This window comes from Terrapene carolina, unplaced genomic scaffold, assembly GCF_002925995.2.
Source record: "Terrapene carolina triunguis isolate 2854851 unplaced genomic scaffold, T_m_triunguis-2.0 Scaffold96, whole genome shotgun sequence".
NCBI lineage: Eukaryota > Metazoa > Chordata > Testudines > Emydidae > Terrapene > Terrapene triunguis.
In genome coordinates, this window is record NW_020664447.1 from 57,609,809 (window position 1) to 57,636,736 (window position 26,928).

General features: G+C 37.3%; 1 protein-coding gene across 3 annotated transcripts in view; it reads right to left on the bottom strand.

Moving 5' to 3' along the window:
* Positions 1-3,996: 3,996 nt before the first annotated feature.
* The window catches only part of SLC25A21 (solute carrier family 25 member 21), a 157,177-nt gene continuing 134,245 nt past the window's right edge, over positions 3,997-26,928 (bottom strand). For 2 of the 3 annotated variants that reach the window (XM_029911509.1, XM_029911511.1), the window contains 6 exons: positions 26,144-26,203; positions 22,936-23,043; positions 19,072-19,236; positions 9,526-9,707; positions 8,626-8,678; positions 3,997-5,653 (listed from right to left, as the gene is read on the bottom strand). In XM_029911509.1, the coding sequence (XP_029767369.1) occupies positions 5,592-5,653; positions 8,626-8,678; positions 9,526-9,707; positions 19,072-19,236; positions 22,936-23,043; positions 26,144-26,203 (630 nt within the window). In that variant the 3' untranslated portion in view covers positions 3,997-5,591. The remainder of the gene's footprint in view (positions 5,654-8,625; positions 8,679-9,525; positions 9,708-19,071; positions 19,237-22,935; positions 23,044-26,143; positions 26,204-26,928) is intronic. The other variant, XM_029911510.1, reaches the window with a different exon arrangement.

A 26,928-nucleotide genomic window follows, 5' to 3' on the forward strand; every position in this document is an offset into this window, starting at 1 on the left:
GCAATTGTCATTGAGATTGTGTAAAAATCAATAAAGAAAAATCAATAGGGAAAGATATGCTATGCCTCTAATCAACAAAAGTGGCCAAACAGAAGTTATTTGCTGATGATCCGTCTCTAGAGAACAAATCCTTTATCGACGAGGTTAAGTGATCCACTGTTATTGTTAAGATATTGCTCTTTTTTGTTTGTTTATCAAGGCAATATGTGGCTCTCACATTCTTCCTGTATTTCATCCTGTTACAAAAACAGTAAGGTGTTTGTATTTTCTATCTATTTGTAAATATAAGCTTTGGACAGCATTTGTGTTTCCATTCCACAGTACATTTCTGCTTCTTTTTTGATGTTAAAAAGTGACTTTCTAGGTCATTTCTGTTTCTTGCTTGGTGGTGGCAAGAGCCTCGGGTAGCTGAGGTTGAGACAGTTCTTTTGGTATGTTTTGTGCATACAGTGGAGGCTTCAACATCTTAAGAAAGACATTTTGTTTCTTCTGCAGAGGACTCAAAGGCAATTGACCAAATAACTCTCCCAAGTCATACCCATCTCCCAGAGTCATGACACAACCACACATGTGCCAAGTGTACAAAAGAGAAGCAGGTGGAAAATAGCTGAACAAAACCAAGAACTGTAGAGGAAAGTGATTTAGAAGCTTAAGTTTAATGTGAAATTTAAGTTAACAAAACCACTGTGAAACAAAACTGTACTGTCATTGTTGGCTTCCCTGTGTTCAGCAATTTCAGCCCCAAGATTATGTTGTAACTTTTTTAACAGAAAAAGCTGTCTTAAAATTTCTGCTTTAATGAATGTAAAAATGGCTCCCGGTAAAGTTTACATTGTTGTACATAAACACGTCTCACTCGTAGGTATACTGGTGGTGGTCCGACAAATACAAACTTATTTAATGTTAAACTCCCTTTTGGCATTTCTGTATCTACTGGCAAGCATTCTGTCCCAATAATTTTGCTTTAAATTTTTTTACCTGACAACTCCCCAACAGCTAATATTTTGGTCTTTTCAAACTTACCTGTTTTCCAAGGGCAATAATAAAGTTCTGAATATTACTCCAGTAAGTCTTCCACATGCTTCCAGACATGTGTGGAACACATGCATGAAAGAGAAAGATTTGAAAATCGGTGTGACATTTCATATCCTTAATAGAATATTAATATATTGTGTACTTTTAGAATTCTTGTGCAATAACTTAAAAGAACATCACTAGATATAGACTTTAAAAGACTGCATTAATTACATCATCTTGATTTCTTATCTATATTAGACATTGTTTCAATGGCACAATAAAATCCAGTACCTACTATGGGAATTTCAAGCTTTATTTATAACTCAGATGGCCATAGGCAGATTTCCATGGCACTGTAAAGGAAATAATGAGTAAATAGTTACATATGCCTTATGATCAGCAATCCTACACAGAGGTACATACTCTGAGTAGTTCATTAACATCAATGGAATTGTTCACAGTGTTTAGGTCTTTGCAGGATTGGGGCCTAACAAGCAGCTTGAAACTTTGTGGAAAGCTTTCAGAAAAACATATTTCCACAGTAACCATTTGTAATTTCATAAACAGAACGAGGACTACAGATTAGGAAGAATCAGCAGGGCAGATGGACTCTAAGGGCTGTATTTAGCTTTGATCTTTGCATAAAAAGCCAGTTGAATCATTAGGACTTCTACACACAGAACACAGATATAACCTGGCCCTAAAGAAACAAAGATCCTGGAATTCAGCAAAACGTCCACTGAGTTAGGCCCCAATTCAGCAAAGGACTTCAGCAGTTTATCTTTAACAATGTGCTTAAATCCATCTCTATTCAGAAAAGCATTTGAACATGCACTTAATTTTAAGCACATGCTTAAGGTCCACTGAAGGCAATGTGATTTAAACATATTCGTAAGTGCTTTGTTGAATTGAGAGGGCTTGATTCTGCTCTCATTTGTTCCATTTTTACATTGGTAAAACTCTAGTGACTTAAATGGAGTTATTCCATATTTATGCCATTGCAGCTAAGGTCAGAATCTGGCTCAGAGACCCTTAATTCCATGCTAAAGATAATGGCATCTTAATTACAGGCAAACTACCTATTAAAAAACTAAAAGGGAGAAGAAAAAAATAGGAGAAAATGATTAATAAAAGATTTTCTTGGCAACATGTCATATTTTCCAAGTTTTTTAACTTTTAAACTAATTCTTAGACAAGATACTATAAACATTGAATTAAGAAGCCCATCTGTAATCAGCAACATACTAACAAAAACAACGTCCAAGAAAGGAAGACAAAAAGAGGATAAGCCTTCCTGAACTACAGATTTTCCATCCCAAAGCATTAACAGGTCTGTGATAAAAATGCCCTTGTTTCAAAAGGCTGATTCTCTTCCTTTTCTGATCCATAGAGTCCAAGATGGTGTCCCAGTTGAAATAAGAATCTGCTTTCCTGTGACTCTCATGAGGCATGAGTGTGTCTTTAAATTATACTTAAAGGGTCAGATCCTCAGATCCTGGTCTAAGCTCTGTTGACTTCAGTTGAGGATATGGCCCAAAGTAATTATTCCTTGTGTGGAAATGCAACTTAATGACAAACTTTCCCCCCTGTATCTGCATTCCTTTGTTTAGGGCCAGATCTCGATACATTTACTCACAATGAATAATATCTTACTCTGTGAGTGGGAAGTCAGTAGGACTATATGTGGAGTAAGGTGCTACTCAAAGATATCTGATGTTGATCCTTATTGAGCTATTTATAATTGCTTCTTGGGGTGGGAGGGAGGTTAACATGTTTTTTAATGTAAAATTACCATGCAGAATTTTTCTTTGTCCAAGGACTTTTCTTACAGAATATACATATTGGTTAAACTGAAAGACGGTACATATTAGCTTAATGACATAACACCTTTAAATCACTTTTAAAAACTAAATCCCCATTTTTATTTTAATGATAAATGGGTCAAAGTCTGTTCTCAATTGCACAGATGTAAATCTGGAGTAATCCAGGTGGAGTTAATTTGGATTTACACCAGCATAAATGAGAGTAGAATTTAGTCCTCTAATAGTCAACAATATTTCCCCACACTGTGCACATGAAGGGCCCAATCCTGCATTCTCAGAGTACCCAAATCTTTCAAAAATCAATGAGACTTAATACTTGTTTATACTATGTTTCCAGAGTGGTGGTGTAAAATGTCCTTAGTATAAATGAGAAGCCTAGAGGAGCACCAGGAATAGTGAATACCGTGGGCTTGAAGAGGTTAAAAAGACACATTTGAAAAAAAAAGATTCCAGGTTTTCTGCGAATGGTCCTCGTTTTATCAAAAGATCAGGCTGAACTATAAGTAAAACTAATAAATCATGTTGAAAAGGATGTACAACAGAAGGCTGTGTATGTATATACTGAATGTTAAAAGCCTTTTATTTTTATATTTTGAATGCTCTAAATTAATAAAAGAATAATTATAATGTATTTTGTTTTTCTTTTTTCAAAATGTTCCAAGCACTCTCTCTTACACTGCGTAAGGGTTGATAATAAAATGATCAAATGAGGAATACTTGCCTAGGAATTGTAATAAAAGTACAAAAAGGAACATATCTTATTTTGTTGGCTTTAGCTACTGAAGTAACACAGCTTTGAGATGTCAGTGTGGTCAAATCCAGACAAAAGAGACATTTTCTGTGTGCATGTCAGTACAAGAATGTTTGAAAATGCTGAGAATGCATTTCTATTCTAACTTTTTTCCTTTTATAAGTGCATTTTTTTAAAACATTGCAGACACCAGACTTCACACCTGAGTTGTCATTAAAAAAATGATCTGGAAAGATATTCTTCTAGGATTTCTGAAGAGAAAGTTTTGTAATTATCTAGGAGGAAGAACATCTAATGTTAGCCAGTACAAATAATGTGTACGGTGATAACATAAATATTTCCAGCTATTTAAAAATATATAAGCAATAGTCAGCAAAACAGGACTAGATAAAGGTAATTGTTTATTGTGAAAGAAATACAGCTCTTCGAGTATTTAAGAAGACAGCACTTGAACATCAATAGAAAGGTGGTATAGTACATGAAGTTAGACTTTGTCTTCAATAAACATGACAGAAATTTAGTATATCCCATTTCAAACGGCAATTTAAAACAGAAAAAGTAGGAAAATGTATTTGAAAAATGAGCTAAGTTATACTGAATATCTGGGAAAGCAAACATGTTTAACTTCATAACAATGTTCAGTATTTATTTTTCAGAAAGGCTTATGGTTATCTAATTAAGACTGCATATGGGATATCAGTATAGAACACTGTTTCTTAACCCCAAGGGGGTCACGATAGGCAGTCAGGGTGGTCATGAGGTGTTGAAAAATGTATTACAATCTAAAGAAAAGAAAATCTTGCTACCCACTCCTCACCCACCTTTACCCTTCAAGGTCAAGTATTCTCTGTCAACTTCTCGAAACACACACACACACACATATACACTGAAATGAATTATATAGGCTTACTGATATATTTTTTATTCTCACATTAACAGCAAATAAAAGGGTGTTCATACATTTTTCTCTTGTATCTTTTTATTTGTTTTTTTAAATCTGGAAATAAAAACACTTAGGGTGAAATGTTGGCCCCATTGAAATCAATGGGAATTTTGCATGACTTCAGTGGGGCTAGGATCTCACCTCTGAACATTTTTGTGTAGTTTTCAAATGATTACTGTTGGGCAGGAGTCAATGGGACTACTCATGTGAATAACTACTCACAATGTGGGTTCACAATCTGGCCTTATACGTCCAAAATGAATTAAATTGCCTGTTCGTTTATTTATTGTCTACTTCACTGACTTCTATGGTTGTTGTACACTTTTATGTGAGGACAGAATTTAGGTAAATTGAATTATGCTCATCATCTTTCTATGACATGTTTGAAATAAGGATAATATTCAATGTATAACTGAGACTATGCAGAATGTTTGGCAGTAGGTATTATTTGAGGTATGGGGGCAATCCAGCCATCCTTTTCCAAGCATCGCTCCCATACTGTGTTAGAACTGTATGATCAGACCCAGGGTTTACTTCAGATTTGCAAAGCATGGGCCAGGTCCTCCACTTGAAAGTCAATGGCGCCATGACAATTTATACCAGCGTAGGATTTGGCATCCTCATGATTAATGAACTTTTCCTGCTGAGTTCACCTATCAAGAAACTTAACCTGACATTTTAACAACCACTAGTTAAAAAATTGATGCATTTACTAAATGACATAATTTACTGTCCATTACATTTAGTTTGTTCTTGAGAAATTAACTTGTTCCCGTGTTACCATTTTTTCTTGATCACTAGGGCCCTGATCCAGCAAAGCAAAGGAGCACATCAGTGCTTAAAGCTAAGCCTGTGCCAAAATGTGCTGCTGGATCAGGGCCATAGGGCCCAATCCTGCAAACTGATGAGTGCCTTCAACTCTCATTCATATCAAAGAGAACTGTAGCATGAGTGCCTCTTATATTTTGCTTTACTCATGTCCTTTATATCATAACATGTTACATTTATCAGGTACATAATTTCAAACAGTACATTGTTTTAGAAGCAGTACTTCTGATCACCAGTTCTCCTGAAGCCATGCATAAGCATATTCATAAACCAAAAGCATCACTGCACCACCTAGAAAAGAGGACATTATCTTAAGTATCAAATTAGATCCCTTCGATATTTTGCAGGACATATATTGTGTCATTTTTCCTGTACTGAAATTGTAAATTGAAATATAATGAAACTGTATTAGCAAAAACTCTCTGGATTCTACCCAAACACCAGTTAGAACATAAGAACGGCCGTACCGGGTCAGACCAAAGGTCCATCTAGCCCAGAATCCTGTCTACCGACAGTAGCCAATGCCAGATGCCCCAGAGGGAGTGGACCTAACAGGCAATGATCAAGTGATCTCTCTTCTGCCATCCATCTCCACCCTCTGACAAACAGAGTCTAGGGACACCATTCCTTACCCATCCTGGCTAATAGCCATTAATGGACTTAACCACCATGAATTTATCCAGTTCTCTTTTAAACGCTGTTATAGTCCTAGCCTTCACAACCTCCTCAGGTAAGGAGTTCCACAAGTTGAACTCCGCTGCGTGAAGAAGAACTTCCTTGTATTTGTTTTAAACCTGCTGCCTATTAAAAACAGTTCTTAAACTATACAAAATTTACCTAACACTGGAACACAAAGTCAATGTGAAAAGCTTGTAAATTAAATCAAGAGCACCCTTGCTTTTAAATGCAATTTTCTTACATATTTTTCATACTTTTTTCTACAAATTTTCAGCAGATGTTTATTTTATTTTTTTAGCTATGGTACAGACAAAACTCTTGATCTGCAAAATATATATAGAGAGAGGGAGAAAGATTTGGACATGAAAAGAATTGAATAAAAAGACACAAATTTTTCACCAGAATTATGAAAATCCTTGCAAGTAAGATTTGAAAAGGCTTATCAAATGTTTTGTTTGAAAATTGGGTTGGATGGTTTTACAGGACCTGTAATTTGAAAATCATTATACCGGAATTGAATCTAGTCTTCCCACAGTTATATCTCGTGAATCCACAGGCAAAATGTGGGGTTAATGGATTGATACTGGTAGAATCAAAAGTGTGATTAAGCCTCAGCACTAATGCAATGAGGGAACTCTGATCTGAGAGAAACAAGTATGTCATTCTAAGACTGGGCTATAATTATTATGCAAGTTAAATAAATAGACCTGACACAGTTTCTAACAAGGTGGATTTTCAGAAGGCATATATAGGCCTCTGCACAGCATATGAAGAGGCCTATAAATTGGGGAAATGATGAAAGATAATTGAAAGGTTCTACCCAATACAAGTAAATGTAGCCCAACCTCGATTGCAATAACCGAGTAGGGCCCAAAGCTTTTCTTTTTTCCCTAATTTTGCCTGTTGGATCAGATAGCTTAATTAGAATGCAGCATCTCTGAAAAACCAAATAAAAACATCTTCTAATAAACGGAACTGACCTTTCTGTTCCCATGGGATAGGCTCAGACAATCAGGGACATAGAAATGCCATGTGACTTATTTCAGCAAACCATGCTCAGACTTGAAATACACTACAAATAGCAGTCTAATAAAGTTCACAGATAGCCAGATTTGGGGGGGGGGGGGGAAGGGGGAGAGATAGAATTGCAAAATACTTTCACAGACAGTTTGGCAAAGCCATACTCATTTGCAGATACAGTTTGAACTCACACAGGGCTGATTTCAAGGCTGACTTAGATAGTGTGAGTTTTTTTGTACAGCTCTCTTACTCAAACTATTTATGCTGTAGACAGATGGACTTACCTTTTCAGCCACAATTAAAATTGTTTTCTTATTTCATTCAGACAGCAAAATCTATATATTAGTCAATGGGACTACTCATGGGCTTAAAGTTAAGTACATGCTTGATTGCTTTGCTGGATCTGGGGCAGAGTGGCCAGCACCTTCTGGAATCAAGTCCTTCATTACAAACTTAGCTGTGCTGGCTGGGACAAGGAAAGCGGGGATCTTCCTCCTCCCTGCCCATTGTGGGTGCATTAGGAAGGAGAAGGCTATGTGCTCCCTGGATTGTATCTGGATTCCCTGTGCCCCACCCTTCTCTGAAACTGCACAAAGGCCAGGCACCATCTAGCTTTTGGCTGGAGAAAATCATTTACAGGAACACGCAAGCATTTACAGGAAAATTTCATCCTTTTTTATAATGAAAAACACGAAACATAGTCAGAAGAGATCCTGTTAACAGACACAGTTACCTATTGGCTTTTAAATCTGTGTAACCTTGCCTATTAAACCACCTACTCCAACTGGAAACACTTATTTACATGAGAATAAGATTCTGGTCTATTTGCGGTACCTGCACTCTCAGCCATGCAGTGCCCGCTTGGAATGGCAAAACTCAAAAGGCCCCAGGTCTGTTCAAACTTACACTCTGTTTCCCATTGCCCCTTACAGGCATTGGAAGCAGAAAATAACTAGAGTACGGTGCACTTTGGCTCTGCCTCTACATGACTCTGCTTCACCCCCCATACTAGGCTGGTGTAGAGCCCTTATGCCCATACTATCCTGGCTAGGGAGGCTACCTGCACAAAGGGTGTTCTCAGGGAGCCACTTATGCCAACTTTAAGGCACCTTTACACTACCAAAGAACATGAAGTAGCCTTAGTGTAACAGAATCAGGCCCAAGGGGTGGGGGACTAACAAAAACTGTTCCTATAAGCATATCCTTCAAAGGTCTTCAAAAGTGTGCCTGAAAAATATGCGGATACATCCATTCGCACATACAACCAAACCCCCTCTTGCCTCATGATTTGTTCACAGATCAGGCATCTGCATGCACCAGTAGGTAGTTGGGTGCACAGGATTCCAATTTAGACATGCAAATGTGCTTTTTTGAGGGCAAATTTAGCCCAACAAATCCAAATGTTTTTTTTATCAAAATAAATAAATAATTTAAATATTAAAGGACAGATTTATGTACAGTATTTCATTTGTTTAACTGTTATCTGTTGGGTCTTAAATTTAAATGGAAACAGGAAATAGAAACCAAGAATAAAGAAGAGACAAAAATAATGGAGGCAAAATTACCTGGGCCAAGCCTCATGATCTTGGGAACCAACCCTTTGTACAAAGCCAAAAACCTGTAGCAGAAAGAAAAAAAGTTTCAAACAATATTATTTTTCTACAAACAGAATGGAATTTTATCTTATGTTTGCTAAGATGCTGACATAGCACTTTTAAGCAATTATTTGGAATGACACATGTCCAATAGCAGACAGTATCTGGATTTTAACATTTTACAGAGGCAGATTAGATGAAGAGAAAAAGTTAATCAATGTTCAGTACAAAAGCTATGCCGTGATCCCATCCAATCAGAAACATGACTTTAATCAGTGAGATGGTTTTTACTTTCAAGACAAGTCTGTTAACAACAGCTGCATTACATGGATAAAATGACTGCTATAATTGAATATCAAAGCCACAACTCATTGCTCACTTGAGAAATATTTAAAAAGTTGGAGAAAGTTAGTGCCAAAAGGTTCTGTCCTCCATTCACCCATTTTAGCAATCATTCTCAATGTATAACTGTATGCAGAAATTGCAAGTAGAGTTTTTAACTGTGAAGTGTTCTGTTGTTCTACTGATATTTTGCATTTGCAAAGTGAAGAGTCAGTTTTATTGTTACCAAGCAAAAATGCTGTGCTTGAAATTTATTAGGCATTTATTTGTGGGACATAAATTTCAACAACATAACAATATTTTTGCAAATATTAAAAAAGAAAAATCCTACAGCTGAAATAGGAAGAGGTTTCTTTTTACATTTGAAATACATCTCTAAAACACTCTCTTACATTGCACTCTCTCGACACATAAATGCAAGGTGGTTTCATGTCCCTCATCAAATCTGACATATTACAACACAGTTTTGTGGACCCATATGAACTAAAACAGCGGCCTGGACATTTTATTAAAATAAGAATGTTTTACCCTTCTTCTTTATAGACTGTTGCCATAGTTTTAAAACAGGTTCTATACTTGATCTCTCCAGGCTCTGGCTGTGGCCCTTGAATCCTACTTTTTGCAACATCAAAAGGGATATTAATAATTGAGGCTATTGTCCCTGAGACTAGCCCAATTCCAAATTTTCTCAAGAACTCCAAAGTTGGCTCCTAAAAAGAAAGAAAAAGAAAGAAAGAATGAATGAAAAAGGAAACGGAAGCACCTAAATAGGTTAAACACTACAAAGTAATATGCATTTAATCAGAAAACTTGCACAACACGACACACTCATGTTATTCTAGCGGAACACATTAGGATTTCCTAGGCTGGAACTTGTTTTCTTGACAATCCTATTGGCTATGTTTTTACACATGGTCTAAATTGCTGAAGTACACATTTCCTCACACAGGATTTATAAACACAGTTCATAAAGAAAGACTGGTATGGCATATGGGGATGATTTGTATAATTGGGCTTCACAATGTACTTAGTATTACTGTATCAAAACAGGAGAAATCCAAGCACACTATTAGCTAATTGGCCAGAATATTTTACAAATGACAGCAACTTCCACCATGAAGCCTACTAAAATGCTCATTTGTGTGTTGGACCCCCAAATGTTAAATTAAATAAAGGCTAATCTCAGTCTGCTGCCATTCCCCTCCAGGTTTTTTACATTTATTTTCACGTGTAGCTGATCCACTGTACTGAGAAGTGCTAGCTTCCTGTTATTAACAATCCAGCTTGGTGCAACTGCAAAACAGCCTTCAACGTTCCGTGCATTATAAACAGTAGTAACTCACTAAACTAATTGGCTGAAGAATTTACAACTCATTGTTTTTAAACCCTACTATTCTTTCATGATAAAAGATAGAAACAGATTATAAAGCAGACCTTAAAACATTTTGTTCTTTCTCTGTTTGAAACTAGATGATCCAATTGTGCTTTACTGGATTCCCTTAGAAAATCTTTCTACCTTGGCATTCTCTATGACATCAAAGTACTCAGTTTATTTGAGAGTCAAATTTTCTTTAACAAAGTCTAATCCCATTTCTGTGAACAGTGTTAGTCACAGTGAACTCTGTCATAATGAATTTCCTAGGCTGTCCGTATAACTTTTTATGCCCCTGTTCTTCCATTCTACGCCAACAGAGCAAAAATCCTTTTATATCATACCATGCACTGCATTCATGCATCCTTCATGTCTTGCAAGAAGGCACTCAACATACAGCAAATCAATAGTAAAATAATATAGGATCATGCCATGTCATACATTCAGCTTAATATTAAAAATGTAATAATAAAATAATAATAACAAAGGTTTCTTTTAAAGGTGTTATTTGAGCCATACATATTCCTAATGAAAAAAATTCTAAAAAGGAGGTACATAGAGGCCTTACATTTGTTACTGAATGTAGGAACAGTCAATAGGTTTTCCTTCGCAGATTTGCAGCTAGGAAAATTAGTTACAACTTCATAATATTCATTGGACTTCCATGCAGGTGTGTTGTAAGTTTAAAGAGAGGCTTTTAAATCAACAGGGTGCTTATATTTAGTTACAGAAAAAGTAACTCCATAATTTCACAATAGAGGGCATTTACTTGGATAATCCCTTTTAAACTAAGAGTAAAACAGCTTTTGTTATAATTAAACATTACACAAAGTTCTCACCAGAATGCTTAGCAGCAAATTATTGTCTAGACTATCTGTACAAATCCAAGCTGTGTGCGTGCAATTACAATTAAGGCTGGGGAACCCTGCAACATTTCAGGTTTTACAAAACTTTTAAAACCAACTGTAGCTAGGAGGTGACAAGTGGCACATTGGTATTCAGGGCTGTAAAACAGTCTGAATCCCCCTTTGGGGAAGTAAGCTCTTTGGGGCAGGTAGTGTCATTCACTACATGTCTGCACTGCACCTAGCACAGTGAATTGCTATTCTAGGTGTTACTGTAATACAAATGTTAAGCAATAATTATTAAATATTAAATGTTGAACCTGGGGCCAACTGCATTTGTACTATGTCCTCGCAGGTCAGCTCTTTTCGAAATGTTGAACGTTCTCATGTGTATTGGGGTGCTTTGAATTTCAGGGTTATATGCTTTGGGATTAATAGTATCACAGATGCCATGATGCACCAGAGTGTTAAAACAATGCAAATCTAATTGAAATATGACACTTTTATTTCAAAATAAGAGAACTCCTTGACTGAGATGATCCAAACTATGGAGGGAGACATCTAATTCAAAATGCAGCACTTCTGGATGTACCAATGGAGTAACTGAAAAATCACATTAGACTATATTTGCCTGTTTTACAATGAATACTAAAAGTCACATGTATAATGGTGTTCAGAAACCGGTGTGGAAACCTGAACATCATGGGCATTCAGCAGTATTACATTCAGAGACTGATTCTGCATCCATGCTGACTACTTGTGGAGAAAGGTCCTACTCAGTGTAAGTAAAGATGGCAGAATCTGTGCCAAAGAATCTTTAATTATAATTAAATCCTGTTTCTAGGCAAAGGACACGGACCTTACTGTAACTGTGGGAAGTGTTATTTTGTTATTACCTGTCAAATTGCTGCCAATATTTTTAAAATTGTCGCTGATTTTTTTATTTAATTTTACGGTGTTCCTCTTGAGACACCTCGCTGATTTTCTGAGGTGCTGAGGATAAACAGCTTAGAATAAATAATACTTTGCATTTACATAGTACCTCATATGCAAGGATGTCAACATGCTTTCCAAGCTTTAATTAATAATTTGTAACCCCTCTTGATTTAACTGTGGAAGAATGGGTCTTCTGCTGTAAAGAACTATGTACAGTTATGACAATATACATGATGAATAAATAATAAGACTAGATTAGTATTACAGCCTGGTGTTTTCAAAGGAGCCTAAAGGAATAATATACCAAACCCAGTGATTTTCAATGGGATTTGGGCATCTAAGTCTCTTAGACTTCTTTGAAAATTCTAGTCAGAATATTCAAGAGTTAAGTAAGACACAAAAGGGTTACGTGATTTGAAATAAGTCATAAGAAATAAATACATACACTAAATAAATTTGCCCCAGGTCACTGAGTGGGTCAGTGGAGAATCCAGGAATAGAATATAGAGGCCAGACCCCCCCATTCTCTGCTCTATACATAGGACTACACTGCCTCTCTCTATATATTTGTGACTTGGTGCTATGACTCTACTACGGACCAGGATGAGGCCATCAAATTAATTTTCACTTGTGACCTGATCAGGATTTGAACCAAAGTTTCTAGAGCTGCAGTATCAGTACACTGACCCTGCACCATCTAATCGCTGTTGCCTGACTTTGAAGGGAACAGCTGTGGCAGCATGTCAAATTGAACCCACCATTTAAGGGAATTATTGGTATAAAAGAAGGATATTTTCTGATTTTTTTAAATACAAATGGAGGAGACCAAATTCTGCATTGGCTTACACACAAACATTTCCATTGAGTTCCAAGGGATTGCAGAGGTGTGATCAGTGCAGAATGTGCTCAAACAACTCTTCAAAGTTTTAAACATGTACTATATGTTACAAAATTCAACCAAGAAATGAACGAATTAGGTTGGGAAACATTTGATCAACTCTGAAAAAAAAGTTTTTCTTTAGTCTCTCAGGTCCCTACCGTGCCCACCCTATAACATCCGAAATAAAGGGAGGTAGCGTAATCTAGTGGAAAGAGCATTGCACCTGGTCAAGTCTCTGCATCTTGGTTCCCTTCACACCCTTTGTCTGTCTTGTCTATTTACACTGTAACCTCTTTGGGGTACAAGCTATATCTTACTATGTGTTTAGTCAGAGCCTCTAGGAACTAGTGGAATATAATAAGTAAAAGCATCATGGAAGAGACTTGGTAGCACAAGGTCTCCAACAATGCTCACTACTGCACTTCGATTTGCAATGAATGCCCTGGCTACATTTGTGCCACTTCAGAACCCTTCTTTGAAAGTCTCATTGCTAAAGTTGCTCATTTAAATACTCTAAAATGACCACAAAAATGACTAATTGTATAAGCAGATGCACAACAGCCTTAGGTAATGAATGTACTGCAGACATAAAGCTGTTGTCACAATCCTGAGAGTAACATTTCTACTTGCTCCTGTGGTGGACAGCTGCAGCTTGCTGGCAATCCACTCAGAGTGAGTTGTTTTTCAGCCTTGGGAGTTTCCCACAGTGCAAACTCCCAGTGAAATACAAAACTCCTTTCTTTTTAATCTAGATTCGGTATGAATTCAGTTTATTATTTGTATCACTGTAGAGCCCTGGGAGCCCTAGTCATGAACCAAGGACCCCATTGTGTTAGGTGCTGTACAAACACAGACCAAAAAAATTGTCCCTGTCCCAAAGTGCTTACAATCTAAGTATAAGATGAGACAAGAAATGGATACAGACAGACAGATGAGGTAGTACAAGGAAGCAATACTGGTCAGCATGGGTAGGCAGTGGTATCAATGCACCAGCAGCAGGACCATTGTCAAGTTTTTGTAGGAAGTAATGAAAAGGAAAAATAGAAGAAGGGAGTGTAGAAAATATAAAAAGAAGGTGTGGGCAACCTCTTCCTCTCACAGCCATCAAAACCCTCTTGGTGCCCTGCTCCCTGGGCCCATCAAAACCAATCACCGTGAGTCCCCTCCACTAGAAAAAATGTCCTGGTTTTTCCACCTCATCACCCTACATCCTATGTCCCTGTCTGTGCCCTCTGTCTCCAATGTCCCCCTTGTGCAGCTGGTCAGAAAACAGAGACAACATTTTTTAAAAGGGTCTGGTTTGCATCAAATTTTTATTTTGTCAAAATTTCTCTCTACTGTATCCCCAGCTGTGCTTTGTCCCCTCCTTCCCCCATCTGGATGTGGGCCTGATTCTTCTGCTTTGCTGTGCTCCTTGCCTAAGTAACTCTGTGCTGAGACATCGGAACTGGAGTAACTGAGGCAGAAGCACTCACTAGCCAGACTCTCTTCCCTTTCAATATAGCATCTCCTGGTGCGGGAGGACATGTTTGCAGACTTAAAGCAACCCAGGCTGCAGCTGTCACAGCTCGCAGGACATACAGGCTGGGACGGTCCTGGACAAATGGGATGGTGGGTAACTATCTTGCTAATTCACATCTTGTGTTGAAATTTCAGGTTGAACTGTAACTTTGAGAAATACCATTCCTTGGCTTCCCAGTCTTCTCCAATGTGCCTTATAATCATCCTCTGCCTCCATTTTTTTACAGCACCTTGCACCAACAAGAATTTCCCCCCACATAGGGCTTCTCTGTTTCTTAAAATGTCCCGGGTAGTGTACAACTAAAAGAAAATTCTTCTGCTCTCATATTCTTGGATGACTTTTATTGTTTTTCAAATTTAGCACTCAGGTTTTGCTGCCTCTTCTTTCTTCTTTGCTGGCTGAAACTGAAGCTGAACCTGAGCAAGACAGAGCTGATACTGGTGGGCAGAGGAAAGCATTTTGCAGAGCTTGTGGCTCTGTTGATTGATGACACACACCCACAAATGATCAATTTAGTCAATTGACTAGGAATATTCTTGGATTCCTTGCTGGCACTGAGCTTTCGCGTAGCAGCACCCACAAGTATTGCTTACTATCTTCTTCACTTGGCTAAGAGACTCCGTCCCATCCTGGAGGACAAAGACGTGGCCTCAGTCATTCATTCCTTTGTCACCTCCCAGCTGGACTACAGCAAAGCAATATATCTGGTCATCAAGCCTTCAGCATTTAGGAAACTCCAACTAATATAGAATGCTGCAGAGTGTTTCCTCAGCAACACAGGCTACTGTGAGTGCATCAGACCTGTCCTCTGCCCTCTATACTGGCCTTCCATAGAATTTTGAATCAAGTTCAAGGTATCAGTCCTTATCTTCAAAGTGCTCCATGGTCTGGGGAATTTAAAAGATCTGGGATGAAGATTGTGGTCAACAACTACGCTTCTCGGCCACAATGGAACTCTCAACAATAACGGTAAAGTTTGTCTGTGTAGAAGAAAGAACTTTCTCTGGGGGTGGGCCGAGACTGTGGAATGAACTCCCTCAAAACTAAGGATCATCACAAACTTCACCACTTTCTGCTTCAAGTGCAAGGCACATTTGTTTGACCTTGCCTTCTCTAATTTAAACACATTGCGACAGGTATATTTATATTACAAAGAACCCCACACACACTATCAAAACAAGACACTCTCCTGAACACACTTCTCCCTCTGGAAAGCCAATGAGAGAAAAAATGCCATGTGACAGATGTGTAATCACATTGCTTAATGCACTATTGGAAGGTGCTCAGATACCACAGTGACGAGCACAGTATAAGAACCTATATACAATAGAATAGAATAGATATGGGATCCTTTTCTGTGACATAGCAACTGACTCATCAACTCCCACATCTGGGTGCAAAAGCCCCTTTAAAAGGTGACACAGCATACATCTGCAGCAGCTGGATAGATCAATTTGTGCCCAGAATTGAATTTTTTTGGTGGCCACTTTTTAGGACTTATTATGAAAGTGTTAGGAATGCAGTGTTAAGGTGGGTGACTGCCACTTAGAGGTGGTCGTGAGCAAATATTTTACTTGTTATTTTGAAATTAACATTTACCAACAAATCTAACTATGATAAAAATAGCAAAGGGAAATCTATTGGAAGTCTATGAAATGCGTAGCATAAACAAACTGCTATAAAATCAAGGTGAAAGAAATTACAGACCAATTCAATTGCTAGTGCAGATGTATAGAAGCTAATACTCTGTGGTTTATACGTTAGTGGTACATAGAACAAGTCTGGTTTATTCTGTTTTTAGTAAACAGAGCAGGAGGTTGATTGTAAATGGTTTGTTTAGCAAAATAGACTGAACATATGAAAAATTATTCACTTTGAAGACTTACAACCCACACATGTCATTTATATCATCCAGGCACTCAACACAAAAGGTTTATTGTTTTTGGCAAAATAAGCTGCAAACATCCTTAATTGGGATGCAAATTTAATGCATAGTTTAACACTGTTGACAGCTAAAAGGCTCATATGGACATTTCGATACATTTTTCCACTTGCGTTACAGATGGTAAGCAGCAGATATATAGGAAAGAGCCAGAGCTATTTAAAAAGTGTACCATTTTTATTTCACAGTTTTTATATGCTTGTCAGCATTACAAGACTTACTTTGAGTTTTTCTTCTTGGGAAGCATATAAAATGAAAAAATTGGTTTTCGTGATGAAATACTTGAGAATAATTGAAAAGCTGAAACAGTCTAATCTTTTCTGCTCCTACTGAGAAACAGCTTATTCTACCAAGCCCAAGCCAGATATTTGATAATGGTTGGCATCTATATTGCTTTCCCACTGATGAAAAAGGATTAGATTACAGATTACAAAGAATTATTGATTTTTTCTGTTCTCCAAATGCTGAAGTGGAGTTCTGTGTTCACGAATATGTGAGACATAATGCTTGCATATTAGACGTACAGCTGGCATTTGAGGCCTGATCCAACTCCCATTAAAATCAGTGGAAAGATTCTCACTGACTTCAATGAGAGTTGGGTCAGACCTATTGTTGTCAGGCCCTGTGCAAACTTCTCTACACAATTGCAGCTAATGCAACCTAATCCTGTAACTGGCTACACCCTTGAAGAAATCTGTCTTCTGATTGTGGTGTACTTGTACACCGAGGACAAGTAGGTGGATTCTGGCCACCAAACTCACTCCCCTTAGATTTAAAATCATACATAAAATATATGTCTCCAGATCTGAATAATCTATTGCATCATACATAATCTATATAAACTCTGAACTCTCCTCTCCCTCATAATGCAATAACAGCTTCTTATGACATTTTATTTTACTCTAAAAGATTAGCAAATGGTTGTTAAGCCAAACCCTATCACTATCCCTTGATTAGCAGGCAGGAACTCTTTGTTATTTCCTAGAAGATATGCCTGACCCTCCATGTCCTTAAGAGTATCTGACTTTTCATATTTTGAAATTTACAATACTCTAAAAATATGTAAACTGGTGATAGGTATCATGAAAAATATACATGAAAACATTCACTAGTTACACAGAATTTTTTAATCTTCTTGGCAAGGAAAATACTTCTAAATTAATGTCAAGGTATGCATGTGCTTAGAGCTTTCGGAATACATTCTGAATGTGTATTGTTAGATTATGTTTAAACATACTAAAAGAAACCTGTGGAAACTTGCATGTTAGTTGCTCTTGAACAATTCAATTTACAGTAAGAATTTGCAAATAAGTAAATTGATCTTTTCCTCATTCGACTACAAAAATACCAGGCTACTTAAAAGTGCAGAAAAACGGGTGCTGATTTATATGGGACTCGAAACAGGTACCTTTTGATGTAAATTACAGTTTCTTATATGAATATCACCAGATATTACACCTGTGGTTGTTTAAATTGTCATCATAGCTTTAGTTTTGCATTAGTGAAAACACAGTTCATTAAGTACAACACTGAAGCTATTAATAAATCATTAGTTGTTGCTCATACAATTCTTTAGGAAGTTGCTGGTACAATAATTCTTTACATTAGTGAATTTTCTCTTTGTTATATAATACAGAAGTCTGTAAGCCTATTTTAATAAAATTGTTTTATGTGTCGTTCCAGCTACAAAGGCTTTCTGTTTAATTTACTCATCATGGTGAAATTCACCCTCGATGTAGATAACACAAGGTCTATACACCACTTAAAGTCCCATTTAAAAACTATTGCGAGACTGGCCTTCTATACACAGGTGAATTTATCTTGTTATCCTTGAGCACCGGCTGATCTGTGTCTGGAATAAGTAGGTCCAGTGTACAGCTAGCAGACACAATCTCTTGAAGCTTCTGCACCACAGAAAGCTGAGCCCCCTGAACTCTGTAAACACTGCTATATCCAAAATACTTAATTTGCTTAATGGACTTTCATTTCAAAATATCATCCTGGCAGATTAACAGCTTCATCCAAAGGATCCCAATTAAATCCAGTACAGCATGTTACTGCTTACTTAGGTGACAATCTAGTTTAGTTTTCTCTTAATACTTCGTTTCACTCTGCTTTTCATACTGAAGGTAGATGTTCTACAGAATTTAATTTTTACCCTTCTGAGCCATTTTGGATGTTACTTCATGTAGCACTAATATCTATTGACTACCACAGATAAGCACGTAGGACAAGCTTTTCCAACTAAGATGCCTCATGTAAATATAAATGTAATTTACTCCCATTTCCTAGCATCTTTACGCTGCCAGAACGGTACAAAATGGCCTTTGCGTAAATGAGAATTCAGGACATGCATATTTTACAGAATTGCTTGTAGCTCACTTTGCTTAAAAAATGAGAATTGCAAATTCTTGTTTTGCTACAGAAAATAAAACTTTGTAGGACTTCCAAAAATAGACAACTAGAGCAAAATGTCTCTCTGAAAAGACCACAGCATTGCAAGGAAAGGTAGAATGTCAATTACATTGCCCTGTTTATGACTATCTTTTTGTCTTTTATACAGTACAAAGCACTTACCTCGTTGACTGGAATAATGTTTTTGACGTTGAAGTAGAATCCAAAGTAAACCATATTAAAAACTCCATGGCGGCCCAATGTTGCAGTGAGGCCTTTGTTGAGTCCACGGAATCCTAAGCCCTCAGTTGTAATAATTCGCCGTGCTTGGACAAAGGTTGATGGTTGCTGTACATGTAAAACAAAAGAAAGAAGAAATCATCTTTACAAACAGTAAGTGTAGTAAATTATCCACAGAGCCTCATTTCAAACCAGACAACTATCAAGGTGTTACCTACTCTTGTGATTTTATCATGAGTCTCAAAATATTTGGTGGGTTTTCTTAAAGCTCCAGCCCCTGGAATCTTGAGGTTATGTGAGAATCACAATTTTCATTAAAAACAAACAAACAAACAAAAAAAGGTTTCTAACCCTCATGGTTTCAGAGAAAAGCTTGAAACCATGACCCAAATGTATCCTAAGGGCTCAGAAACCAGCAGGTGAAGAAAAATTCGTATGTTTTGAAATCTCATGATCCTTCTACCAATCTCATGAATTTTTGTTGTCCAACTCATAATTTTTGAATGCGTGGGGTTGGCAATACTGTTATCAGTTGAGACGCTGTGTTGCTAAGGTTGCAGTAGATGAAAAGCCACATACAAAGTGTATTTGAAAATGCCTCAGTATGGATTTAAGAGCCTAACTTTAGGCAAATAATTTTGAAAATCTTGGTCTATATTTATTATAAGTATATTGAAATTAGTGTTTGAGATCTAGTCAAAATGGTTCTCCATTTTCCTGCTTACACGTCCTAATGGAAATCATGGTTTGCCTCTCTAATGAAATACTTTACTCTACTGGGAGCTGTTGGATTTTGAAAATCAGACCACTTATTTAAATTCCCTAATCTAGATTTAGGAATCTCATTTAAGATATCCTGTTCTGAAAATCCTGGCCACAAGGGATAGAAACCCTCTTACTTCAGGGCATAAGACAACCACTAACTAATGAACGCTAAGAAGAAATTTCCTCTATGGGCAGGTTATTACCTAATTATCCATTACAAAGATTCTAGCACCTTCCTTTGAGGCATCTGGTATTGGCTGCTGTTTGACAGGCCATCAGAATAGATGCACATTTGATGCCACATGGCAAGTCCCATGTTCCCAAATGTGTTGTATTAGATTTGGTACAGTGAATTACTTTCACAGGTCAACATTGACATTTTAGCTCTTTGCTTTAAGTTACAAGTATTAAAAAGGTCATTTAAAAAGCCTGTTTGCTGACTTGTCCTTGGTTTTCACTAAAACATAATGCCACCTTTGTATAACCAAATATTTAATTAGAAAGGCAAAACATTACTTCCACTAGTATGCTTAAACAGGAAAATGTAGAACAATTTTGACTAGAACTCTGTAAACACTGCTGATTTCAATATACTTATTTGTTTAATGGGCTTCCATTTGAAAATATCACTCTGGCAGATCAACATCATCAGCCAAATGATCCCAATTATATCCAACACAACAGGTTACTGCTTATTTAGGTTACAGCCAAGTTTTCTTTTCTTTTACTATTTAGGTTCATTTGTCCTTTGCATATTTAGTAACTAATATTGACCTGCTGATGCTCTGCTATCCATCTCTGTCCGTAGAAATAAAAAACAAACCCTATTTTATCATCATGATTTACTTTTCTAGCTACACGCAAAGATATCAAAGCTCTTTACTGTAGATGAGCATCTATACACTGAATGCAGATATTCAAACTAGAATTTGATCAGGACACAAGGATTAATGTCTTTGCTCTTGGAAAAATTAAGATTGGATCTTTAAAGATAACCAGCAGTCATGAACTCAGTTTCAAGTCTCTGCTAAAGAAGGCAACTTCAACAATACAGTGCCCACTGGCATTAAGCTGGATTACTGATTTACTAATGACTCAAAGGGGAAGGGATGCCAGCTGCTGAACACCTGATGCCAGTTTGGGCAGCAGATGATTTTCCTTGGCAAAACACAGGTCTGACCTTGGTTAGCTTTTGAAACCTGAAAAGATCCAATGTGGTACGGCTGCTAGCATTTGGCCATTGATAAATACCCACTGCAGTGTTTTTATCAGGGGAATTCCATGATGTCAGAGTGCTGCTGTGTCAAATCTGGGGGTCTTCCTCTTTAAACCAATCGACCCTAGAAAGATGCTCAGATATCACAGAACAATCCAATGGTCAGCACACTATTGGTGTGCAGTCTCCCTTGTTCCTTGAAATAGGCTATATTTCTTATTTAAAGGTAACAGCCAACATAATATGTTTGCATTAAGGTTCATCACATGGCATGAACTACACAATGGGATAAGTGCAGACACTGCTTAATCCTATTAGAAAAACACTGCATTGTTACAGAGTGAGGATACATCATATAGAAGGTAGTAACAAGCACATGCTACTCATGAGGAAGTAGGTCTGGAATTTTGGTAAGTTAAGATTTTTTAAAAGAAAAAATATAATGTCTTGTATTTCTGACATCTCCTTTAGCTTAGAATATTCTTTAGCATATTTAAACAGGACTGAGACAGATCCTCAGCTGGTAGAAATCAACACAGCTCTATTGAAGTCCATAGAGTTCAGCCAATTTACACCAGTGAATTATCTGGCATTATATTTTTAGTTACATAAAATGTTAGTAAAATTTACAAAGTACCTAAGTGACTCAGTCTCATTGACTTTTTTTTTCAATACGACAAATAAAAACATATTTGATTTTCAATGGGAATTAGGTCCCTAGGTGGTCAATTAGGTCTCACTTAGGTGCTTTTGAAAATTTTACATGAATGACTATGACATAACCATAGTACTGCAATAAGGGTGTTGTTAGCATTTTCATTAAGCATAAGTGTATTTTGATTCCCTTTTTTTAAACTCAAAGAGCTTTGATTTCAAAAATTGAAGCTTTGATTTTCTAGAAAAATTGCAATGCGGAATATCACTGATTTTTTTTTTTTTAAGATCAGAGGAGAAAAGCGTAGAGGATATAGGTTTCATTTGGGGGGAATAATTAATTATAACTCACTGCAAAAAAAAGCAGTGAGGTGGATTAAAAACCCTGCGAGGGAGAATAAAGTCTCTGGAATTTATGTGCGGAGAGGATGTTGTGTTCCCATTTAGTGCTGCTGGAACTAGTTTGCTCACAATGTGGTATTAATACATTTATACTCAAAAGGAAAAGTTTGTATTGAGGCAGGCCAATTGTATCTGCAGAGGTATAAAGAAGGTCTGATTATTTGTTCACGGAACTGACAGATTGTAATACTGGTTCACAATTTTTTCATATTACCCACCATGTCATAAGAGAGAAAGATCATCTCATGGATCATCTTTCCAGTGCCCCAATCACTTTACTTTCCCTACAGTATTCTCTGTGGCCCTATTGACCATGGAGGAAGGAGGGTCCAGTGGTTAGAGTGTTAACCTAGGATACAGGAGACATAGGTTCAAGTCCCTGCTCTGTCACACTTTCTGTGTAACCTTAGGTAAGTCACTTAACCTCTTTCTATGCCCCAGTTCCCCATCTGTAAAAAGGTGATAACAGTATTTTCGTATCTCATATGGGTGTTGTAAGAGCATCACAAAGAGAAGTAAAACATCTGGCTCCTAATGTGCAACTAAGTACTTTCCCTATATAGATATATATATATTTTGTCAGCAAAGTTTCCTATTCCACCTTTGTTAAAACAGCATTGCTTAGAGGGAATATCATTATTTCATCCAAACAGCCTCAGAGAAAGTTTTCTACAATGAGCATAGAGATTCTGATTAAATATTAAAATTAACTTTAAAGTATTTCTTATATTTAACAAAGTTTTGAAAAAAGAATGGAACAGTTACCATACCTCCGTGAAAGCATTCCGATTTGCCTGTAAGCTAACCTTTACTACTTCAAAAGGGTTAACCACAACCGCTTCTGTTAATCCAGATCCCAGACCAGCAACAGCAAACGTCTAGGGAAATTAAATCAATCAATACTTAAAAATCAAGTTTTCATGAGCACTGTGGTAAAATGTCCCATACATCACATGATGAAGCTGAATGATATGATGAAAATGGAGAGACCTACACTAAAGCAGCAGTATACCATTACTAAACAGTTTTAGCCCTTGATTAGATGTTGACAGTTGATGAAGAAGAAATTACAAAAACCAAAACCACATTCCAAAAATTCAAAATAAAACGTCAAAGTCCTATCAACAACGAATTCTCTCTAGCTGGAAGGAAAGCTGTGTTACTGATTTAAGATGCATACATGGAAAAATAATGTTCCCATGTTATATTTGGGTGGAGTTCGAATGCAATGAATAATAATTTTGGTTTTTTAAAATATAAATGTAGCTATGTAATACTTAAAAAAACTTCTGTGTATTCAGCATTAAATCAAATGCACTTAAAATATAGTAAAAGTAACGAATATTCCGGGTTAAACTGTGAAGCACTTACTCAAGCTAAATGCCCACTTAGAAGGAAAATTCTCCATGGGTAAATTTCAACCCTGAGAAGACTTAAGTGGTGCAGAGGGCTGGTGCTGGCCCCCTTCACTGGGGTGAATTCACCCCATCTGCTCAAAAATCGATGGCACAGTATGGCCCTGAGTAAGGCCTGTGCTTTGCACTCAGGTAGAATACGCCATATTTAGAAAGATAAAAAATGGTTTACTTTGTTCATAAAAGATAAACAACAGCTAAATATTCAGAGCAGTTAAGAAAATTCAAAATAATTAATCTTGGGCTGTTTGTTTCTTTGTTTTAGTCTCCAGTGCCAGCCACTTATAAGGACCCTCCTGCTCCTCTACCACCTTAAACCCACAGCATAGTATATGGAGTATACTGGCTGAAATAGGAAAAGAACCATGGTGGGAGGAAAGCGATAGTCAGGAAAACATTCCATTCAGCTCCCATGGGGCCAGACTGTGGCTGACTCTGAATGAGTATTCAAGAAGGGAGAGGGTGGCAGGAGCCTTTAACTCTTTGTTCACTTATACAGGGGCAGTCTCAATCCCAGCCATTCTGCACCCGGAACACTGGCAATGCTGCCAGTAAGACTATATTCCCCTCATGGGATGGGAGCATGGCCCCACTCCTTCATTATCAGTTGTCGGTCTGAAGCCAAGGGGAAGAGGGTGGAAACACTTGTTTCTCCCTTTCAAAGGGACATGCTTCCTTGACATGAGCTCTGCCAGAAGACCTGGAGGTATTCCGCCTGTCTCAGCCTGGAGGTACATAGAAAACCTCTAAGATCCTTGTCCCTCACCCCCCACCCTGGCTATGGCATTTAAGCCACAAGAGAGCCCTAAGTGTAACTGAAAACGATAGCAATGTAATGAAAGCGGCATTATTCATTAAAAAAATTATTGGGATGTTTGTTGCCCAGTACAGCTGCTATACGAATCAAAGCTGCTCTTTGTTAAGAACGTATGCTGTATGTTTACTAGTTTTTAGCATGCTGTTCTTGGGAAAGGGTGGCAATACACCAAAAAACCTGAAACCTGCTCTTTCCACTTGCCAGGGATGCGAATGACAGCTTCTCCATTGCACATTAAGAAAGAGAGAGTCTGCTGACAACATGAGGGGACTGTAAACAACCATAGCACCAATGGAGTACTTAAGAGGAGGAAGTTTCATGTGAAGAGTTTACCGTCCTGCATGAGAAGGGCAGCAGCATGTGGTGTCACACAGACAGTACCTGGGGTAATGATAAACTAAAGGTTTCCTCTCTATTTTTTACACCCTTTAGCAGGCACAGTATAGTCTAATACAGGCACGTATTCTTACAAGACAAGTGACCATATATTTTCTTTGTCTATCACAAACTTCCATCCCAGGAACCAAAACTGTAAAAAGAATTCTAATCCCAAACTCACCTGACCACAAAATCTATAATCCAGATGTTCAGGATTTTATTATTTATTACATGACCTTTTCCAAGTAATTCAAATTTTTTTAGTCTTGCTTAAAACTCAGATACATGGATTATTATAAACAGAACACAGGTGTCTCTACAAAGTGTGAGGTGTTTTATGCATGCCAGTATTTTAAAAAAAGGGAGTAGACAGGAGGCAAGAGATTAAAAGTAGAAACATTGAAATGAAATCTGGTTGATATTTTTCAGACAAAAACTTTTCTATTAAAAATAAACCTTTTTAAAAAAAAAAAAAAACATGAAAATTGTTGACATTCTTTGTTTTCCCCAGAAAACAGCATTGTGCCCTTTTTCACATTTGTTATTGAAAATATTATAGAAAATGATATAAAAATGGCTGTTGACATTTTTTTGTTTACCAAAAAAAGTTACTGAAAAGGTTAGCAACATTTTCATTTAATGAAAAGCAGGGTTTTGATAAACAAAAAATGTCAATAACCATTTCAATAACATTTTCAATGGTGCCTCTAATAAATACATTTCCCAAAATATCTAAAAATAAACAATGTTTTGACCACTTCAAAATGAAAAATTTGAAACTTGAAAATTTTGAACTTTGAAATTTTTTTTACGAAATGAGTTTTTCCATTTTTTGACCAGCTGCAACTGAAATGTATTTACTATCGTAACTTATTGATGTTTCCAGGATATCACACGTTATACTTTAGCTTTTGGACTCTTCCCATGTTTTCCAAGGCCACACCTTCATATCTACCAGGACCGGCTCCAGGGTTTTTGCTGCCCCAAGTGGCGGTAAAAAAAAAAAAAAAAGCCGCGATCACCATTGCGATTGGCGGCACTCCGGCGGCAGCTCCACCGCGCCGCTTTCTTCTTCGGCGGGAATTTGGCGGCAGGTGCTTCCTTCCGAGAGGGACCCGCCGCCGAATTGCCGCCGAACAGCCCGACGTGCCGCCCCTTCCCCTTGGCCGCCCCAAGCACCTGCTTGGTGGGCTGGTGCCTGGAGCCGGCCCTGCTATCTGCAGCTCAGATACCTGGCATGTTTTTTCTGTTGTATTTCACTGTGGCATCACACTAAGTATCTTGGTCCTTTTACTTTTGGGGAGGGGTAGAGGGACATCCAATATTTCCTTAAATGAACAAAAACCCTAATTATGTATTTACACTTACCAATCCTGGTGATAGTGAAGCATGTCCTAGTAATTTCTTGTATTGTTCAAAGGTGAAAAACTATAAATTAAATACAATTACATTTAAAACTCGGCAATGTTTAGAAGATTTTATTATAAGTTATTTATCTGATTTAGAAAAAAGAGACAATGAAGGCCTGATTCTCCACTGTCTCATACCCTCTGTAGTCATGTATACCTGTGGAAAGGGAGTGCAAAACACTACCATTGCACACACTTTGCACAAGTGTAAATGACTACCTAAGCTACAAGGTAGTGGAGAATCAGGCCCTTCAAATGATTTTATTAGTAAATAAGGCATAATGTTAACACAAATGGAATTAAAGACAATGAGCTATTGTACACAAGAGAAGATTTCCAATACATAGTTCTTGCTTTCAATTTACTAACCTTTGCTCTAACAGCTCATTTTCAGATGTTTTTATGTAAGTTATAGAATAGCTAATGTAATCTTTTTTGTACTAAATTAACCACACTATTTCCATTTTTGTCTGATATTAGTACACTCCTCATCAGAGAGATGCAAACTGATAGAATTGCAGAATGGAAGTTTGTGTATCTTTCTGTAGTCTTCCACCATGAACTGATATTTTTCTTCCAATTTCTACCCGCCTTTAAAAATAAGTCTCACACAGAACTGTCTACTTTTGCTTAAGGGCCTGGTCCTCAGAAGTGCTGAGCATCTGCAACTCCTCTGAGGATCAGTTTCACAATCAGTGCCCTTTTGTATTGTAACCTGAGGGGAGAGATGGGAAATTTAGTTTT